The 20,166-nt window shown below is 35.1% G+C and overlaps 1 protein-coding gene across 1 annotated transcript in view; it reads right to left on the reverse strand.

Annotated features, from left to right (window-relative positions):
- Positions 1-1,382: 1,382 nt before the first annotated feature.
- The window catches only part of LOC106056707 (tether containing UBX domain for GLUT4-like), a 30,485-nt gene continuing 11,701 nt past the window's right edge, over positions 1,383-20,166 (reverse strand). The window contains exons 7-20 of the mRNA XM_056020142.1: positions 17,073-17,383; positions 15,069-15,238; positions 14,724-14,804; positions 14,593-14,636; positions 14,431-14,455; positions 12,078-12,150; positions 11,675-11,747; positions 11,404-11,552; positions 10,677-10,739; positions 10,132-10,184; positions 9,935-9,986; positions 9,502-9,574; positions 9,071-9,207; positions 1,383-1,631 (exon numbers count right to left, since the gene is read on the reverse strand). Coding sequence (XP_055876117.1) covers positions 1,621-1,631; positions 9,071-9,207; positions 9,502-9,574; positions 9,935-9,986; positions 10,132-10,184; positions 10,677-10,739; positions 11,404-11,552; positions 11,675-11,747; positions 12,078-12,150; positions 14,431-14,455; positions 14,593-14,636; positions 14,724-14,804; positions 15,069-15,238; positions 17,073-17,383 — 1,315 coding nt within the window. The 3' untranslated portion in view covers positions 1,383-1,620. The remainder of the gene's footprint in view (positions 1,632-9,070; positions 9,208-9,501; positions 9,575-9,934; positions 9,987-10,131; positions 10,185-10,676; positions 10,740-11,403; positions 11,553-11,674; positions 11,748-12,077; positions 12,151-14,430; positions 14,456-14,592; positions 14,637-14,723; positions 14,805-15,068; positions 15,239-17,072; positions 17,384-20,166) is intronic.

A 20,166-nucleotide genomic window follows, 5' to 3' on the forward strand; every position in this document is an offset into this window, starting at 1 on the left:
CTGGCGGTGTCCTAGTTCCGAATGTGAGGATAATAGTGGCGGTTTTGACCTCCTCACCATCCATGCGCCTGGCATGGATGACTTTTTCAATTCCCTCCACTATTTCCTTCTCGGAACATTCCAACAGGTCTCTAGAGCTGATTACACCTCTGCTGGTGTTCAAACTCTAGTGTGGCATGACTTTCACTTGGAGATCACAGATTCTTCTGCATCGTAAAAGCCCATCAGAGTGTATCTTGCTATCAACTACTACGAGAAGTTCCAATGACTTGTGTAGCTTAGATACACTCTTGGGCTCTCCCACTACTGTGTGGCATGACTTCCACTTGGAGATCACAGATTCTTCTGCATCGTAAAAGAACATCAGAGTGTATTTTGCTATCAACTTCTACGAGAAGTTCCAATGACTTGTGTAGCTTAGATACACTCTTGGGCTCTCCCACTACTGACTTAAGTCCCTTGCAGATGAGAAAGGGATCATCTTTGTCAGGCTATTCCCCTCCTCTGTGCACATGACCACCAAAAATGATGGCCAGGTAGTACAGCTTCTTGTGGCCTCCTCCTTTTTTGACTCTGTTCTTCGCCTCCTGCCCAGACACAAATCTGCGGCAAGTAGTTTTTTTGGTGTTTTTGTGTCCATGGACATTAGTAGTAATTCGGCACCTGAGCTCCCCACCCGCCATCGAGTCCAACAAGGGGGCGGGCCATTCGGATGTCCAGAATAAGCCCGCCAGGGCTACATAGGTGCTATAATCAGTCAGCTGCTGCATCGGACATGTGACCGATACAGCAGCTTCCTGATTGACCCTCCTTCAACCTATGCTGGTAGCTCAGCGTGACCAGCCGGTAGACCCAGTGCGGGCCATCTGGGCCTCAGGTCTAGAGGAACTTGGAGCCAGAGTATTGTATTGTGGTAGTTTATCCTCGGATAGACACCTACTCAAATACCAGGATCTCTTTATCCCCCCTTACCCGTCGCAGTCCACGGCAAACGGACTGGTCTAAGACATAGGGAGATTTTAAAGATAAGGAGACAGAGTGATGATCAATGAAGGCAGACTGAGGAAAAGAGGAGGCAGACATAATGATAGAAAAGAAGTAGGGCACTTTTGAGCTCCAAAAGTGCTAAGGAAAGAGGAGCGCAGTTTAACCTCATGTCTCGGGAAGGAGAAAAACGTACAAACACATTGATGTGTTAGACAAGTCAAATAGACTTTTTTTTAAATTTGTCATAGTTTAAAATTACAATGCCTAAGAGGGGGTTCTCAGGGATATGTGAAAGGCAATGTCTGAGTTGATGTCTAAAACGGCTGTCCTGATGTCACAGACAATCCAAAGTTGTCATGGACACATAATTTAGAGAAAAGAAAACCAAAGACAAATTTAAATAAGAAATTTTATTCAGTTCATAAATACAATTCTGAAGAAAATACAAGTTTCAATTCTTTAGTTAGTAAAGAGAACAATTGGGCGAAGAAAAAAAAAAAAAGGAAACCAACAGAAAAAAAAATAAAGAGCATCATTTGAACACCACTGGAACCTGCCTGGCCTGCACATGCTTCTTCATTGGACTCGACACGTTTCCACGCTAGGCTGTGTACACAAACTTGCCTTGTCAGTTCATTTTTTTCCTATGTTGTATCAGTGATAAAGTAGTCATGAGAAACATACAAAGACAAGAATAAAAGTAGACTTAAATGGTTCAATTTTTTAGTGACAATTGTTTCAATTGTGCACTTTATGACTTGGAAGAGCAGTGTCGTATTTCAGTACAAGGAAGAGCCTACACTTTTTTGAAAGCTGTAGTAAAGATCAACTTATGAATGTAAATACTTAGATCTAAAAGAATACTATATTTTAGAAGAAAGTAATAGAATAGTCTAACTTTCCTTTAAAAAAATAACTTAATATGCATATTTTAGTTTTAAAAATTATATTTTTGAGTTTGTAGAGGATAAGGCCCTTGGTAGACGCACTGACGTAAATTGGAGAAGTATTGACTTATTCAACTCCAAGCTTGCTACAAGTGTACACTTCTTAATCACGACATTTTTACCAGCTGTAAATGTTAATTTTAAAAAACTTAAAAGATTCAAACCAGTTGAAATACGGATATATTTTTATCTCTTTTGTGGAGGCCCCTGACTTGTGGAGACCCCAGGGCTGTAGCCACACCTACCCTCCCTTAAATTCGGCCCTGCAGAAAAGTCATTGACAATGGTGTATTACTATGAGCACCAAATAACTCTGTGTATTCTGTGGATGGATTCCAGTCCAAAAATGTTAACATGCATGATGCAAAGACACTAACAATGTAAATAGAGCAGTTCTCTGTAATTGTTTTATTTCTAAGTAAGAATCATCGCTGCTCTAATTGTGTTCCCCATATGCAGTCGCATCCAGTGCTATGCCCTTCAGACAGTCATCCCAAGTTTGAGCCCTGCGTGCTACTATTCCCTACCACCTTACTAATGTTTTGGGCTATGAGGTAATAATCTATGAAGTGTTTAAACAACAAAAATGACATATGAAATGACTGCTTATAGCATTAACTCTTTGCTTCCCAGAATAACACTTTCAGTGTTGACATGAACAGGTTTTTCAATCTGAAAAACACTCTCACATTTGCCCTCAAAATACACATTTCCAGGTCTGGGAATACAGATTTCCATCTTGCCATGTAGGCATCTCTGCTATTGTAAAGCATGTTCAATGTCATTGAAAGGATCCTCCTCTTTAGTTCTGTAGTTAGCCTCCAAGATTCTCAAACATTTTAGAATGGGACCATAACCAAGGAATCCATCGGGTCGGATGTTAGTGTCTTATTTCAAAATCATTAACTTGACAGTTAACAGAAAAGTTTGATTTTGCACAGGAAATACTTATTGCAATAATTAAGCATTACAAAAGATAGATAGTATGAAAAATTATAGAATTGTGTCAGGGTAAAAAAAGTTCGATTTTTTTTTTAAATCTAACATTCATTAGTAATTAAGAGCCAAATAAGTGTATTTTGTGGGGCAAATGTATATTTTCATTAATATAAAGAAACATACTCAGGAAAGACTAAAATCATTCAAGCATGTAACAAACAGGAAAGGCAGAAATAAAAAAAACAACAACACAGCAACAAGTTATATATATATATATAAGACATTCTGTGCATTTTTAAAAATATTTGTAAACACATTTAGTCTTTGTCATAGACTTTTCTACAATAAGTCAGAAAGTTGCCATTCTAGTTACTTGGCAATGATTTTATGAGATCATGATGTCTCTAGTATTTCATTCCTAATTCATTTATAGCATCAACAGAAAATTAATTTAGAAAGAATGGGACTTAAGTTAGAAGTGAATTAGGACTTAAACAAGATGCAATGGTTTGCTTGGCTGGATTGGTGACATCTAGTTTTGTTAACATGCAATTTTCTTTACAAGGTATGCAGACACTAGAAATATTTTATCACATTTTGAAAGAAATCATATTTTCTTTCAGACCATTCTTTGCAGAGTCAGCAATAAAAGCTTTGGCATCCTCTACAATCGTTAATTTTAAAAATTAAAAATTTTATTTTCAGACAGATAATCCTTATTAGTCATTGAACTTCTAATATAGAAGCTGAGCTATTGAGTCTGCTGAATACATAAACTCCATAGCTGTTGTAAGATAAAGCTTTCCATTCTGGTTTGTGATGCTTGAAGTTGTTGTTTAACAAAACCCAATGTGTTGAAGGAGAGCGCAAGAATTTAATGCTTTTTGTTTTTCAGCACAAGCAAAGTATTTTCTTTTTTAAACAAACTCAGCCTTCAATTGCCCTTATTTTTTCATACTTTGAATTTAGGTTTTCTTAAGTAATGGTAGCTTTAGATCTGCCTACTTTCTGTAATTTTAGAGTCAGGGAACATCAGTTTGATTCCCTTTGTCATGAAAAGAAATAGATTAACCACTATTTCTTACATTAAAACCTCTACCCTTCGCACTTTCATCTCCTGAATTAATGGTTTACACAAAAAAAAAAACGAATCTAGATCTATGGAGTCAAGAGGCAGCTTCATCCACAGTTGATTGGCTTTAATGTTCATGTGCTATATATTTAAAGCTATTTTTAACACTGTGATGTTTACTGTGATGAATTATAATGTGAAATAATAAATCTAGACCTAGATCAATAGTAAGTACGTAAGTAAGTTCCCCTTTCAGAACTAGATCAATAAGATCAGCTAATTTTGCTAATTTTTTAAATTTTAGATTCTATAAATGATAAGAAAGGAGATCAATAAAGCTACTAGACTTAGTCAGTAGTCTAAATCTAGATGTATAATTAGATCTATTTGCTCTAGACTCTAGATTAATTCCCTTTCGATTTAAGACTAGTATACACCTGGTCACATCTATCTTATGCAGGGCCGGTCCTACAGATTGCGGGGCCCTATGCGAAACGGATTGCGCGGGGCCCAGTCTGGGTAGGGATAAGAATAATATGTGAAAATCAAGATTTTGTAATAGAAAATAAATTCGTCTTTGCAATGTATTCAAACTTTACTAAGTACAAATTCACTGTCAAATTAACATTACGAGCCATCTACAATAGATAGAAGTTTTCCAACAAAAAGCCGATAAACATTCAGATCTGCCTTTTAAATTACTATCGACTAGCAAAATATCGCATTTTTTAAGAGGTCGAGATAGATTTAGATCTTTTTTTTGTATGCCAGTGACTAAGACCTTAGACCTTCTTGCTTTGGTTAAAATTCACCTTATTATTACATATTTCCAGGTACTCTTCAATAATAAGTTAAAATGGTTTAACTTAACAATTTACACCTAGAATTCGCGAGGGGCCTATGCAAGTGCGGGCCTACTGCGGTCGCATAGGTTGCAGTGGCCTAAGACCGGCCCTGAACTTATGTTATATAATACAGACGTTACTTCAAAAAGAAGATAATTACGTCCTACGCGTCATGCATCTAATCATGCATGTTAACCTGACTTAAATTCTGCCAAGTCACTGGTTTTCCTGGCTGGCTCAGGCAACCCATTCCATGCTCTAATAGCACTAAGGAAGAAGGAGTATTTGTAGGCTACATTTAGATCTAGATCTTAATTCTAAATCTAGATTTACGTAAAGTCGCGGTGCCTGACATCGTAAAACATTTAGCGTAATAGATCTACTAGATTTAGTCCAATGAATTAGAACTAAGTCTAAATGAGCAATTAATTTCCAATCATTTTGAAGACAATAGTCTAGAAGTAAACTGAAACATTGGAAGGAGTTCCGCTATATTTGCATCAGCAAGATCTAGATTTAGATCTAGTCATTATTTTAAATCTTCACGCGTAAAAAAGGGGTATAGATCTAGATTATATCTCTCGAGGTAGATCTAGTTCTGGTAAGAATAGTCTATTCCGTGCATATAATACGCACTGATCTAGATTATATAAATCTATATTATTACCAACAACTTTTTTTGCAGGGGAAGTGCATATTTTTAGATGATAAACCGTACTCGCGTATTTTCGTGTCCATTTGCGTACAAAATACGCAAGATGCGTACTAGTAGGAATCTGTTTAAATGGGATCCTAGGTATGAATTAGAAAGACCACATAACGAAAGAGGAGATTTCAAGCAGGTTCACAATTGACAATGACAATTGGGCCCCACGTCGACCTACTGATCACCGTAAAAAAAAATTAAAAAAAAATCAAACTAAAACTGTATGGCCTTATCGCAAAGTTCTCAGGGCTCGCAAAGACCTTCCTTCAGAGAACAATACCAGGAAAAAGAAAAGGCAGACAAAGAAAGCGTGGGAAGACAACATCAAAGAAAGATTATATCCAAGGCAAAAGAGAGGAATGAAGAAAGATGTCAACAGATCATGTGTGGTGCACCAACAGTTCAACAGACAAAGGAATATGTGTAAGTGACTCAGTCTCACGTGAATAAACATTTCTAAAGCCATGCTATTGTAGGCTTTGACAATACGTTTATCGATGCTATTTAAAAGATCTATTAATTCCTTGAGTAATTGAACTGAAATGCCACACCTTCCACGTGTTTTGTTTGAAACTTAATGCTTTAGAGATTTATTGTTAAAAATATACTCCTTAACTGTAATTATAAACTTATTAGATATTGATATAACTGAACAGGTGAAGCAGGTAGATATTAGAATGCGTGTCACCGGCTGACACAGGTGCAAGGAATTGCTATTCGAAAACTGATGTGTCAACACTTGGCACACAAATCACCTATCATAGGATTGTCTAGAGCTAGCGACAGTGTTTCTATTATTTTTTAGAATGCCTTCAGGCACCTGATAGAAAGAGAGAGAGAGAGAGAGAGAGAGTGGCAGAGTTGAGACGGTCCAGTACAATTGAGTCTAGCGGAGTTAAGTATAGTACATTGATTATACAGTTAGACATATTGTGTTGCCAACTGTATCTTATCTTATATATTACAGATGTTACATCAAAAGAAGATAATTTCGTCCTACACATTTCATGTCAATATAATCTTCCGCGTTAATAATCAATAACTTAAACTCTGCTACGTTGTTGGATTTCCTGGATGTTAGGGAAACCCATTCTTTTCTCCAATGGCACTAGGGAAAAATTTGTATGAATTTGTCCTAACGTATGGAATAAGAAATGTGCCTCTATCTTTGTTTCTTTCTGAGTATTTCATTAGTTGTTTTTTTTCTATTTGTAAATTATGGTTTCGTGTCTTTAAGTTTAGGGATTTTACTAATGGTATTACTGTATAATATTTGGCTGTTAATTTATTTTGGAGCCCAATTAGTCAAGTTCTTGAGTTAGTTATGTCATTGTCTAGTGTTAGCAGAGAGCAAGATAGGTGGATAGTTTGATCTATTGAACAAATATTTTGAGTTAGGTCGTAAACAACATTATTAGTGCTCCATGTCCATTTTTTGCTCCAGTGAGATCTCGGACAATATGAAGGAGATTCTTTGTGTCATTTCTGCAATCTCTGCTTGTGCCTCTTGACGCTTCTGTTCAATCAGTCTTGTTTATCCCGCCGACAACTTTCTTTACTTTTAAATCTGCTTCCCTATAGGCTTCTTGCACTTAGCTGCGATCCTGTGTTGCATTTTTCTGGTCTCGTCTACTTTTGGCATCTTTCCTCTCATCGATCAATTTCCATGTTCTGTCTTGTATCCACAGTTCCTTGTATAAACCTCGCCTCCTTCCGATGACTTTTTCCGTGGTATCTTTGAAGTTGGCCCACTCTTCTTCAAGGGTCAATATATCTGCAAGAGCCTCGAAGTGGTTCTTTAGTTTCATTTGGAACTGTGCTGCAATATTGCAGTCTTTGAGCTTGTCTACATTAAATAGGCGGGGTCATGTGGCTTATTTTGGTTTCAACCGGAGCTTACATTTACCACTGACAAAGTAGTGGTCTGAGCTAATATCCGCTCCTCTGCAGGTCCGCACGTCTAATAGAGATGACCTCCATCATTTGGAGAGGCAGATTATGTGCAGAGCAGATCTTCGTTCTGCAAAATATCATGTAACAAAGTCTCGAGTACCAACAACAGCTAATGATCAGTTTCGTAGACTTTAAGAAAAAATTTGATAGTGTCTACCAAGAATCACTAGGGAAAATAGTTAATAAGGCATCCAAGAAAAATTTATCCAGATCCTACGACACCCATACAGTCAGTCTAGTTGCTGCATTAAAATAGAAGAGGGAACAACCGAGTTCTTTAGCATCGAGACAAGTGTGAGACTGGGGTGCATCTTATCTCCCTTCCTTTTCCTCCTAGCCATCGACTACATAATGAGGAGAGCAATGAATCAGACTGCCTTTGGTATTCCATGGTGTGAACAAATCTGAATGACGGAATTCGCTGCTGACTTTGCACTACTCGGGGCTACAAATAAATGCATTCAAAAAATGACGGAGAGCCTAGATAGAGAGACACCCAAAATTGGCCCTCGCATAAACTTGGATAAGAATAAAATTTTGCAAGTGAGATATAAGGCAAAGAGTGCCCCGTCAGACTTAGCGAATCAAAGCTTGAAGAGTTGGACAAGTTCACATAACTTGGCAGCATCATAACAAATGATGGAGATGCCTACCATGATGTAGGGTGCCGAATAGGAAAGGCAGGGAGCATTTTCCAAAGGCTGCAGCCTATTTGGGCAAGCCAAGCTATTGGACTTGAGACAAAAATACACATTCTTAACACAATTGTCATCCCAACAGCAACTTATGCATGCGAGACATGGAAGTCATCTGATATGAGGAGAGCAATGAATCAGGTTGCCTTCTGTATTCCATGGCATGAACAAAATTGACTTCGCCAATGATGTTGCACTACTCGGGGCTACAAATAAATGCATACAAGAAATGACGGAGAGCCTAGATAGAGAGGCACACATTGCCTCTGCATAAACTTGGATAAGAATAAAATTTTGCGAGTGAGATATAAGGCAAAGATTACCCCTGTCAGGCTTGGTGAGTCAAAGCTTGAAGAGTTGGACAAGTTAACCTTTGGCAGCATCATAACAAATGATTGGGATGCCTACCATGATGTAGGGTGCCAAATAAAAAAGGCAAGGAGCATTTTCTTAACACAATTGTCATCCCAACAGCAACATATGCATGCGAAACATGGAAGTCATCTGCCAGAATTGAGAAAAGACTAAATGTGGCTCAACAAAAATGGCTAAGATGAATTTTAGGAGTCAGTTATATAGATCGGTTCTTAAACAAGGAAAATCTATGCGAACTGGGAGTCAACCAATTAGTGAGGCTGTAACAGAGCATCACATGAGGTTTGCGGGACATGTTCTCTGACAAAATGAACTACGCATACCAAGAGTTGCGATGACATGGAGGCCAATACGAGCAAAGTGCTAACAGGGACGTCCTCGTATAACATGGCGCCACACTTTCATGGAGGACCTCAGAACAGTGGACACCAGGTGGGAAGAGGCTTCAGACATTGCCAGTGACATATCTTTGTGGAGAAAGCTTGCCACCCAAGGCACCTAACGGCTCAGGAGGATCTAAGTCTAAGTCTAAGTAAATAAAGATACTGTACCAAGTCTGAGCCATTTAGGAATATGAGCTCCTGAAGAAAGACTTCCTTGAGACGTGGAGGCAACTTGGGATCTTGATGAAGCTGGTCTACTTTCTTCTATTTTCTTAGTCTCTGATTCAGGAACTGAAGGTTGCAATCTGGTAGAATAAAGTGTTGGTGCATAGGATCAGTCATTCATAGATTGCACAGAAAGCCATCAACCACAGTTGTTAAACTATAAATGCTACACTTGAGAGAATATTTTGAGAACAACACCATTAATTTGTTTTTCATTTGAATGAATTGTAATTTCTTACGATGTATAAACTGGACATTGATATAAACAGATTATTCATAAAACAACACATTTTAGCAAATGTCATTTATCTGACATACTTCAGTTATATTTATCTTTACTTTAAAAATAAAAAAAAAAGGTTTTAAATTCTCACATTGTATTAACAATAGCCTCTGCCTTCAATCTAGTTTTCAACAATTGTCTTGTAGTCTCACTCAGATAATGATCTGAAGAACAAAACAAAGTGATAATTTCCTTTCTAAATGGGTCATTTCTTGAAGTGTTAAATATAATAATCTACATTACTGTTTTCTTAATTATGTTCTGCTTTATTTTTTTTAACTTTTTCTGGCAGCAGTTTTTTTTTTTTATTGACAACATAGTATGCTAAACATTTCTCTTTAAACATCATAGTTGTATTAGGATTTGTTTTGTTTTTTTAACAAGATATTGTATTCATTTTATTTTACTTTGTTTTCACAATGATCTTATCTCACAGACCTTGTGTCATTAGACTTAATGTGCAGTTATGAAACAACTAATTAGCCTCAAACATGTAAGTAAATGTTTAATTCAAAATGAATGACCTTGATGGGAATCTGATCCAAAGTAAACTATAACAGCTGGCGCAAGATGGTTCTGTGGATAGACAGTTAGTACTCCTTTTTATTGACTTCTATCTAGACAATATATATATTTATTTATTTAATTCATGTTAACTTGTCCAAGTATTTCTGTTTTTATAGTGATCTAGAAATTTATATTTGATATTCTGTAGACTTACAGAAGACAGAGTTGATTTCTGGTCTTTTAAAATAAATTTTGGAGGAGTTGTATCTAAGAAAATATTAAATAAAAACAATGATATTGATATACATAAACGTTATTTGCTAGACACACAAAAATTAAATTATACTAACATATAAACATAATGGAAATGTACTTTAATTTATTCATTAAAATGATTCATAACATTTAAGTGCAAAGATAGACCAGACAGATTTCATTCTATCTTCATCTAAAAAAAAAACCTTTAAGACCTTGCGATCTATAGGTAATAGGGCAGATGATGTAAAAGTCATCTGTTTCTGTGGCCCACGGTTAATGAGGGTGTCATGTGGCCAGCACTATGAACAACTGCCTTTACTTTTCCCCAACTAATGTCAGGTGCCCATTAGAGCTGGGTGGACTATTAGAGACGCCCAAAGATCCTGAAATTTTTATCTTCTAGCCAGCTTATTTCTGCTAAGCTGTCAGCTCTTTTGCAATGATGTTCACTCTATAAAAATTATATAAAATATCATACTTGATGTTAAAACCAAAACTTACACAGATAGAAGGATATCTTTTTATTTTCTAAATGTTCTTGAACAAAACTGTATAAAGCTGAAACTGTGGGGGGAAAAAAATGGATGTGTATTTCTGTTCTGTCAGTTATTACTAGATAATAAAAGTAGTAAATAATTATGGAAATTCGTATTAGAAAAGAAAATATTTCAACTGATATCCATTTTGTAATGAATAAAACTTTTAGATAAATATGAATAGATTAAAAACAAATATTACTGGTAGCTGTCAGTTACAATTATGCCATCTGTTGTTTTTGAAAGATTTAAAAAAATAAAAAAAAATAAATGGTAAATATAAAACTGATCACTAAATTCTCAAGTTTGAGTGAGTCTACAATCAGAAGAATTAGGTGGCCAGAAAAGATAACTACTATCAATTTGTGGGAAAGAACTAGACAAAAGCCCATAGCCCAAGACATCACAAAACGAAAATGGAGATGGATAGGACACACCCTGCGAAAACCAGCTACCTATGTTGCAAGGCAGGCACTTGACTGGAACCCACAAGGAAAGAGGAAAAGTGGGCAGACCTAAGCAAACCTGGAAGAGGTCAGTCATCAGTGAAGCTGAGGGTACTGGAATGACATGGGAGAAGATGAAGAAAGCTGCTCAGATCCGAGTTCGGTGGAGAGATGTGGTTGGGGCCCTATGCTCCCCTGGGAGTGCACAGGATTAAGCAAGTAAGCACAATCAGAAGATGGTCTCACCAAGTTCTCTTGGTTTGAAAACACCTTGCAAGGTCAATTTTTCAGGAAACTGAACACGAATCACAACTCTCTCATACTGATCATAGAGAGCTTCTGTCTGAGCTCTTTTCATGGCTTTGGTCATCAACGGTTGATCTTCCAATTGCTGTCTGCAGAGAAACAAAAATAGAAGCTCGTAGGAACATTTATTTTTAAATATTATCTTTATATCAATGTAGACATTTGTGACACTAAAGAAAACAAATAGAATAAACAAACAAAAAAAACATACACAGCGCTCTGAAGGTCTCTGTAAAGAATTTTAACATCTGACTGAGTGATTTCAAAAAAGTCTTCAGGAATAGCTGGGGAAAATATACAAATAATATTTTCATTGGCACTGTTTTTCAACAACAGTTAGTTATACATTAGAAAATATTTAAAAGAAAGTTTAAGAAAACTTGTTCATAAACCAAAAAAAAAAAATGTAATTTTGTTTTTGTTTGAATGTTCTAATAACAACTTGATAAGCAATTTAAAAATACATTTTCCAAATATGCATTTATGTAAGACAAATTTAAGCTTTAAACTTTTTGTATTATAATTTTGTGATTTAAAGGAATTAGTTGGTAAATTTAAATTCAGTAATTATTTCATATATCTAACAATTTTACAAATAAAATATTTTTATTTACAGTCCACTTGTGAGCTTTCATGGGAGAGCGGTTCATCTGTTCTGAAGATGATGGCCTCTCTGTCACAAGATGGCTAAAGTATGAAATAATAATATATATTCATCATGGGCGTAGCCAGGATTTTTTTTCGGGGGGGGGGGGGGGGGGGGGGGGGGGTTTGGGGGGGGCGAAGTAAATAATTTATATGTATTTATGTGTGAGTGTGTACATAATCTTTATTACATTCTGACCATTCATTTGTTCGGAAGACGTTTATTGTGCCCTAGAATAGGTTCTTCCATGAGTTAGTGGAAAAATTGTAGATTCCCCGCTAGGAGCTCCCCCAGCTCGGGGCGAAGCCCCGCCGCCAAGCACTATTTCTGGTATTGAAAGCCAACAAAACGCATATTCTGAAGTATCTACACTGCATTTTCCTGCTATTAAAAAGTTTTATTTCAAAAACCTAATGTGCTATCCTTACTGACTTAGACCCTGCCGCGCCGTTTGGAGCATTTGACGTCAAGCTGTTTCCATAAAAATCTGGCATTGGTAATGTCTGAAGCCTCTTCCCACCCGCCATGAGGACCTCCATGAATGAGTGGCGTCACGTTGTACTAGGATGTCATCGCAACTCTTATTATGCGTAATTCATTTTGTCGGAGAACATGTCCCGCAAACCTCATGCGTCGCTCTCTCACAATCTTACTAAGGGGTCGACTCCCAGTTTGGCATAGGATTTCCTTGATTTAGACCCGATCTCTATAACTGACTCGTAAAATCTGTCTTAGCCATCTTTGTTGAGCCACATTTAGTGTTTTTCAGTTTCGGCAGATGACTATTCACTGCAGCTATTAATGGAGCCCTGCCACTGGTAAAAATGTGTAACCTCTCTTGATTACTCTCTTGGAATTAAGTGACTGTAGTTTGCTTTAAATTTTATATCGAAAAGAGAAGTTTTATCGTCAAAATTATCTGTTGGGGGTTTTCCACCTCAAAATGCTCTGTAGGGGGATCTTAAACTCAAAACCATCTGGAGGACTTTTAAACTTTAAAAAAAAAGCCATCTGTAGAAGAGGGGCTTAAACTCAAAACCCCCGACTGGATTGGATACGCTCAAATAATTTTAGTCTGTGATTTGCTTTTTTTTATATTGAAGAGGTATTTTTAGCATCAAACCCCTCTAAATGGGGGTTTAAACTCAAAACCCCTTTGGCTACGCTCATAGATTTTAGAGTGAGTAATTTGCTTTTATTTATATTGAAGACGTACTTTTAGCTTCAAACTCTACTGGAGGGGAGTTTAAACTCAAAACCCCTTTGACTACTCTCATTTTGAGTGTATAATTTGCTTTGTTTTTATTATTAAAGAGGTATTTTTTACCTTCAAAACCAGCTGAAGTGGGGTTTAAACTCAAAACTGAATCAAAACCCACTTAGCTACGCTCATAACATTTTGAGTGCGTAATTAGCTTTTTTTTTATATTGAAGAGGGGGTTTATCGTAAATTTTAGACGGGGTTTTAAAATCAAAATCTTCCTTAACTGTGCTCTTGGAATTTGGGGATTTTCGTTTGCATTTTTTTTTGTTTTTTTTTGTTTTATAGAAGAGGGGGAGTTAACTGCGAAAAACCCCGGTAGGGGGTTTAAAACTCAAAACCCCAGGTAGGGGTTTTTAAACTCGAACTCCTCTGGTAGGGGTTTTAAACTTGAACCCCCCTGGAAGGGGTTTTTAAACTCGAACCCCCCTGGTAGGGGTTTTTAAACTCAAAACCCCCTGGTAGGGGGTTTTAAACTCAAAACCCCTTTGTTTGTGCTGGGGCAAGTGATGGTTTAGTATTAAAATCTCCCCTAAATAAACAAAATCAAAGCAAAAAATCAGACACTAAATTCCGATCCCCTGGGGGGGGGGGGGGGGGGTGTTGAACACCCCCCCCCCTGGCTACGCCCATGATATTTATGTATTTGTTTGGTTAGAATAAATACATTTTTTAAAAAACTGCATTCATCGTCTTTTTCAAAAGTGAGAAAGACAACAAAAGAGAAGAATGGAGACATTAAAGATTAGAAGAAATCCTAATCTGTAATGACTTCACTAAGTACAATGACAATAAAGAAAGAAAACATCAAAGAATAGAACTTCTTAATCTGTAGTGAATCATCTAAGAACAAAAAGGGGACAAAGGCAATAACTAGAAGTTGTCAATGAATGAGTCAGAAAGAAAACCTTCCAGGGGGGATTTATGTTAAAGTGGGAGACTTTCACAATCATTTATTTCTTTTAAGTCAAACACTTTTTAGTGTTTTACTGCTAACAATAAAATCAAAATGCTGATAAAAACAAAAATTTAATAACAAGTACACAAAAACAATACTAACCAAACTCTCTTCTGTCACTTGTTTCCTTCAAAACAAAAATAGAAAATTATTTAGTGAAACAAACAATATATCTTAGCTATCTTATCTTAAAGTGCAAGATTACATTCACTTAAACTAAACAAGTACAGGTCAATTTTTGTCAAAGTAAACTCATTCACTTACCTGTCAGAGCCTGATAAATCCATCCCTTTAGTAGCTTCTGGGAACTAGATCAAATCAGGTGTAATTATTGTTTGGCATGAATCATTTCCAACTTCACTTAATTTACATAAATATTTTGTCAAGAGTGTTACCTTAAAATCAGCAAAGGAGGCGGGCTCTTCTGTTTCTGATGAAGACTGAGGGAGATACTTGGCAACCAAGCGTCTAGCAATCTAAGCATAGAATCATCATTAATGTTAAAGCCTTAATTAATCCAAATTTTAAGACATTGACATAGACACTGTTCATAAACTAGCAAGTCATTATTTTTTTTTTTTTTAAACAAGCAGTACAGGCCATTGAAATTAATAGGTCATTAACATTTCAAGTTCAAAACATTAAATGTTTCAATATCAACCATAAGGTTCCTATCATTTTCAAACTGCAATCTACAATCATTGTTAGACTGTAAAGTCATAATTAAGAAATTATCTCACTGCTTGTTCTTGGGGACTTAGATCTAGGAATTCATCATCTGTGATTTCTGTAACACCAGAGAATTGGACAGTTTTGGCAGTGGCACCAGCAGAGCTGCTTTGAGAATCATGGGTAAATGTCTTAGAATTTTTCTTGGGATGAGCAAGTCTTTGTTTTGCTGGTGATGGCTCTGAGGGTAAAGAGTGTAATATGTTATGTCTCTTAAACCTTGAAAATAAAATAAAATACAAAAATTAATAAAATGCAGTTTCTTAACTCTCCCAAAAGCTTTTCAAAAATTTAAGATAAAATAATTTTTTTAACAGTCTTTTTTAAGAATTCGAAGTTAAGATGGTTGTTAGAAATGTTTTTTTTCTAGTAAAATACATGAACAGGAGCTGCATTTCAGAACCACCTGGGATAACTGAAATCCATGAAGCAGAAACAGTTTATTTATTCAACTTATAAACTACATTTAGGCTTTATAAGCTCTTCCATTGCTTGTATGCTACATAACCTAGATACTGTAGTGTACATACAGAAACAGTAGACAAAATAGAATAATAATAATAGAACAATAATGTAGCAAATCTCTCTCTCTTTTGCCACTGTGCAAAACCAATCAAGGGCTGTGATACAACACAAGCAACAATTTACAATTGTGAGTAAACATATAGTATTTTATAATAGAATAAATTTAATATTAATAATATATTTTTATTTTTTTAGATTTTTTTCATGTATAAAATATAAAATTCATAGAATATATATATTTTCCACCAAATGAATTTTCCATAAAATCCTTGAAAAAGCAAATATCCTTATATTATTTTCCCATTAATTTCTTATAAAAACTGGCCAAGTAGTAAAGCCACAAAAGCTGAAGTACAAAGTGGTTAGGGATCAAAGGGATCCCTGTCATGATGGCCAACAAAAGAGATAGTATTGTATTACTATAAGCAATAGTGCTCTGTAATGTTATTAATTTATTTATATTAATAAAACTATATTTTGTTTCCTTTATTCTACCATATGTTAGTGTATCTGTATAGTAGAGGAACAAAAAAGCTTTTTTACTTAAACATTCAAAGCATAGAAAAAGTAAAATTAAGTATTTTATAAATTCTAAGTACATAAAAATGTAATCAGAAACAATAAAAATTACAGTACAATAAATGGTTACAAATTATTTTTGTAAACTACGAAATGCAGTAAAACAATTATTTGCTTATCACAAACATACCAAATAACTGCAGTACACTGTCATGTGATTAGTACTGTGCATGCAAATATTGTAAGTATTTACAAAGAGAGAAAACAAAAAATCTGTAACATGAAGATAGTTCCCAAGTTCAGACTCAAAAAGAAATTTGCTTAAAAACTAGGGATGTTGGAATGAACTGCACTTTGTCAAGTGAGGAAACATAGATATATAGTAACTTTTAACAATTTAATTATGCTTCATTTTTTCACTTAACAGTCAAACCACTTTGCCCAGACAACAATGATAAGTCTTGTCTATATTATGTAAAATATGCAATCCAATAAATAAAGATTCTTCGGTAAAGAATAAAATAAGAAAAAGCCCTAATACTTTTAATTTCTTGAAATTAAACTAAATATCTCAGTTGTATACTATTCAATGCCATTTTTTTTTTTTGGGGGGGGGGGGGTCTAATAAATAAAAAAACTTACTAGTTATGCATGGACTTACTATGCAAAGAATGTTTTCAAAAATAAGAAAGTTTAAATTTTCAGACAAGTAAAAATTTCAGAATCTAATGTCCAAACTCAAATGCAGATATTTTATACAGATTTTCCAAATATCATTATCTTGTAAGTCAAAAAATTTTTTACAAAAAAATAAAAAATCAATTAGATTTTTATAACCTAATGCAGGATTAGTTTGAGTGGAGTTCAAACTCCAATCTACTTTCTAAAATCTCAAGAGCTATCGACCCACTAGAAATTACTATCAGAAGATTTGATATAACAGTTAAGACCAGTGAAAGTAAAATATTTACCTGATGCAGAGGAGGACATAGATAATGAGCTTTCATTCTCTAAAGTATCCATTGGTTCTGGATGTAACTCTCCTGGTTCACCATATTTTTGAGCAGAAGATTCCAAGTCTAAAATAGAAGGACTTTTTTGTTCCACTTTTTGGTCCAAGTCACTAGATGTCTCATCAGATCTGTTATCTTCTGGTATCATCTGCTGCAACTCACTTTTTTTCTGTGCTATTTCCTCAAGTTTGGCTTGTTTTTCCTTCTCTTTCTCTAGCTTGAGTTCTATTTCTTGAAGAATGCTCTCTTCCACAGGTCTATGTAATAGCCTTATTAATATACAAAGCAAACAAAATAAATAACCACTTTTTTTAAATATTTTTTAAGAAATATACAAATTCCCTAATAAATGTCAGATGGAGTTGCAAAGGGACATTGATTTTGACATTCTAAATCTAATTCTCCACCAGATTTTTTTTTTTTTTTAACTATTCAGTATTTTTTTTTTATTACTTTATATCAGTGGTCTTCAACGGGGGCGATATCGCCCCTAGGGGGCGTTTTCGAGATTTCAGGGGGCGCTGAGAGCCAAAGGGGCGGTAAGGGGGCACTGAGCACAAAATGGGGCGGTATGGGGGCACTGGGCATAAAGGCGGAAAGAAGAAATTTAAGGTGCTCTGAAACAAAACAAATTAAAAAATTCTTCAACATTAAAGCTGGGAAACTAAATATAGACAAATTATAAATAACTTGCTTCTAATTTAAGAACAGAAACAACGTTAGAAATTGAGTTCGGGAATCCCATTTTCTATTTTTAAATTCTTACTCTCTTGCTATGATTGGAGAGTATTTATTGTCCTTGGATCTCGCGCGTAAAAACGTTTAAGATTTGATAAACAAAGTAGGTAATACGCCTTTTAGATTATAGTTTATTTTATCTACAGATGTTCATATATTGATATGCAAATGTTAATTGCAAAAACAAAAAACAATACAGGTAACATTTAATAGAATAATTTAACTTTTTAAAAACAAAAAACATTGATAAAATGTTGTTACGAAATCTCACTGGTATGTCATGTAATATTTCCTTGAGATTTAGTGAATTTCCACTAGAAAAAAAGTATGTTCTACTTTGATCGCATTTTCAGATGAGGTTTTGAAACCAAGTCTGCTTCACGAACATATAGCGATATCCAGAAATAATTTAAGAGTATTCACGAACAATTATAAAAATCTACTATTAAAACAATATTAAAAACAAAAACGACAAAGCTTTAGTGGCCTCTTAGAAAAATGCATAGCTTTTTGAAAAATCTTATAATATTGTTGAAAAATTGATTAAAACTAAATTTATTTTAAAACATATGTAACACAAAAATACTTTTTTTTTGTTAGAGATGAAATATTATTTCAAAATTATCTAGTTATGTAGCTTCTGAGGACATATAGGAAACCATCAGTGGTTGGACGCTACAATGACTTAATATAGAATAAATAACAAATCTATTTACTACTCACATTGTGAGTTATGATACACAAGAAAAGCTTAGCTCGCAATTTCATTTCTATTTGAATCTAATTATAAAACTGTCAATAAAATACAAACCTATGCCGAAAATAAGCGCATCTTTCAACAGTTTGGTGAAACAAAGGATGAAAAAGATGTTGTAAACAGAAGTTTGCTGGATTTCGAAAGGGGTTTGTTAATTGTTATGGCTCATTTTTTTAAGCTCTTAAATATTTTTTTTTTTGAGAAACAGGAAGATTCAACGGTTGGCGATGACTTAAAGCAGGCTAAAAAAAAATGTTTTCCATGCTAGGCATTTAACACAAGTGAATGAAACGAACCTCCAACTGCTAGGAAAGAAATTGACTGTCATTGATCATATCATTTTCTCTTTTATCGAGGAATTAAATCTATTTTAAAGAGTTTTACACTCTCACATAGCTTGTTCGTTGACAAATGAATTACTGCCCAAGGACACCGATATGCAATTCACATAACAATGCTCTATGAAGAAATTAAGATTCACTTCTAAAATTAAAAATATATACATATAAATGACAATTATTAAACATCTGTTACTGACGTTCAAATTGAGTTGCATGAAAAAATAGATTTACAAAACTATGTCTTCAGTAAAAAGAATGTAAACATAGGAGGCACACAGTGGCGTAGCTAGGGTGGGGGAGGGGGGAAATTTGAAAATCCACCGAGCTCCCATTTAAAGGGGGGGGGGCAAATTACTGCTTTTTTAATTAATTAAATTAAATATTACGCAAAATGCAGCGGCCCCCAAAGATGTCAAGCCCCCTGGCCCCCCAAACAATGGGAATTCCTAGCTACGTCCCAGAGGCACAACAGAGATGTGGCTGCATTTAAATGTTTCATTAAAATTCCAAAACTGTGGTCGAAATAGGAATTATGTTTTAGCTTTTCAGTAAACTTACATGGTTAACCTAGATTGAGTACGTAACAAAGTTAATGAATAAGCAAAGAAATAGACAGGATGTAGCGACTAGAGAAGACCTTCGCCTTGCCTTGGCTAACTTAAAGCTTGAAATTTCTAAAATTGTCAGACTGCAGGAGGCACAAGGTTAGCTTAATTTCATTTTGTAGTGAATTCAGCAATAATAATATTTTTATTAAAAAATAAAACTCAATTTACAATTAAACCTAAAAACAGTAGGCCCTAATAGTCAAAAATTTAAATGGAGACTATTCTTAGGATTTGAAAGAAAGTCTTTACAATTAATTTTTGTGTGTAATCACTGCAAATTATTTGACAAAAGTTTTTCCATAATGATAATATTGGCTGTTTTTTTGCCTTTAATTCCGAAGATTACGGCTGAGTCCAGTGTTTCACATAACTTCGCAAACCCAACTGCGACCTACATATTTTCCCGAATTTTATGCAGACAAAGTCTTTGTATGCTGGTGTTCTATTTAAGTTTTCTTTCCGTCTTTTGCTCCTGTCTTCAATAATGGCTTTTCTTTGAGTATCAAATGTTAGTCCCGCAGTTTTTGTAAGAGCTCTTGAACTGTTTCTCTCAGAGGCTATCTGCTGCCAGAGAATGTTGCCAGGTACTTTCCTCTATGCCAGTGAGA

The sequence above is a fragment of the Biomphalaria glabrata genome, chromosome 2 (assembly GCF_947242115.1).
Source record: "Biomphalaria glabrata chromosome 2, xgBioGlab47.1, whole genome shotgun sequence".
Lineage (NCBI taxonomy): Eukaryota > Metazoa > Mollusca > Gastropoda > Planorbidae > Biomphalaria > Biomphalaria glabrata.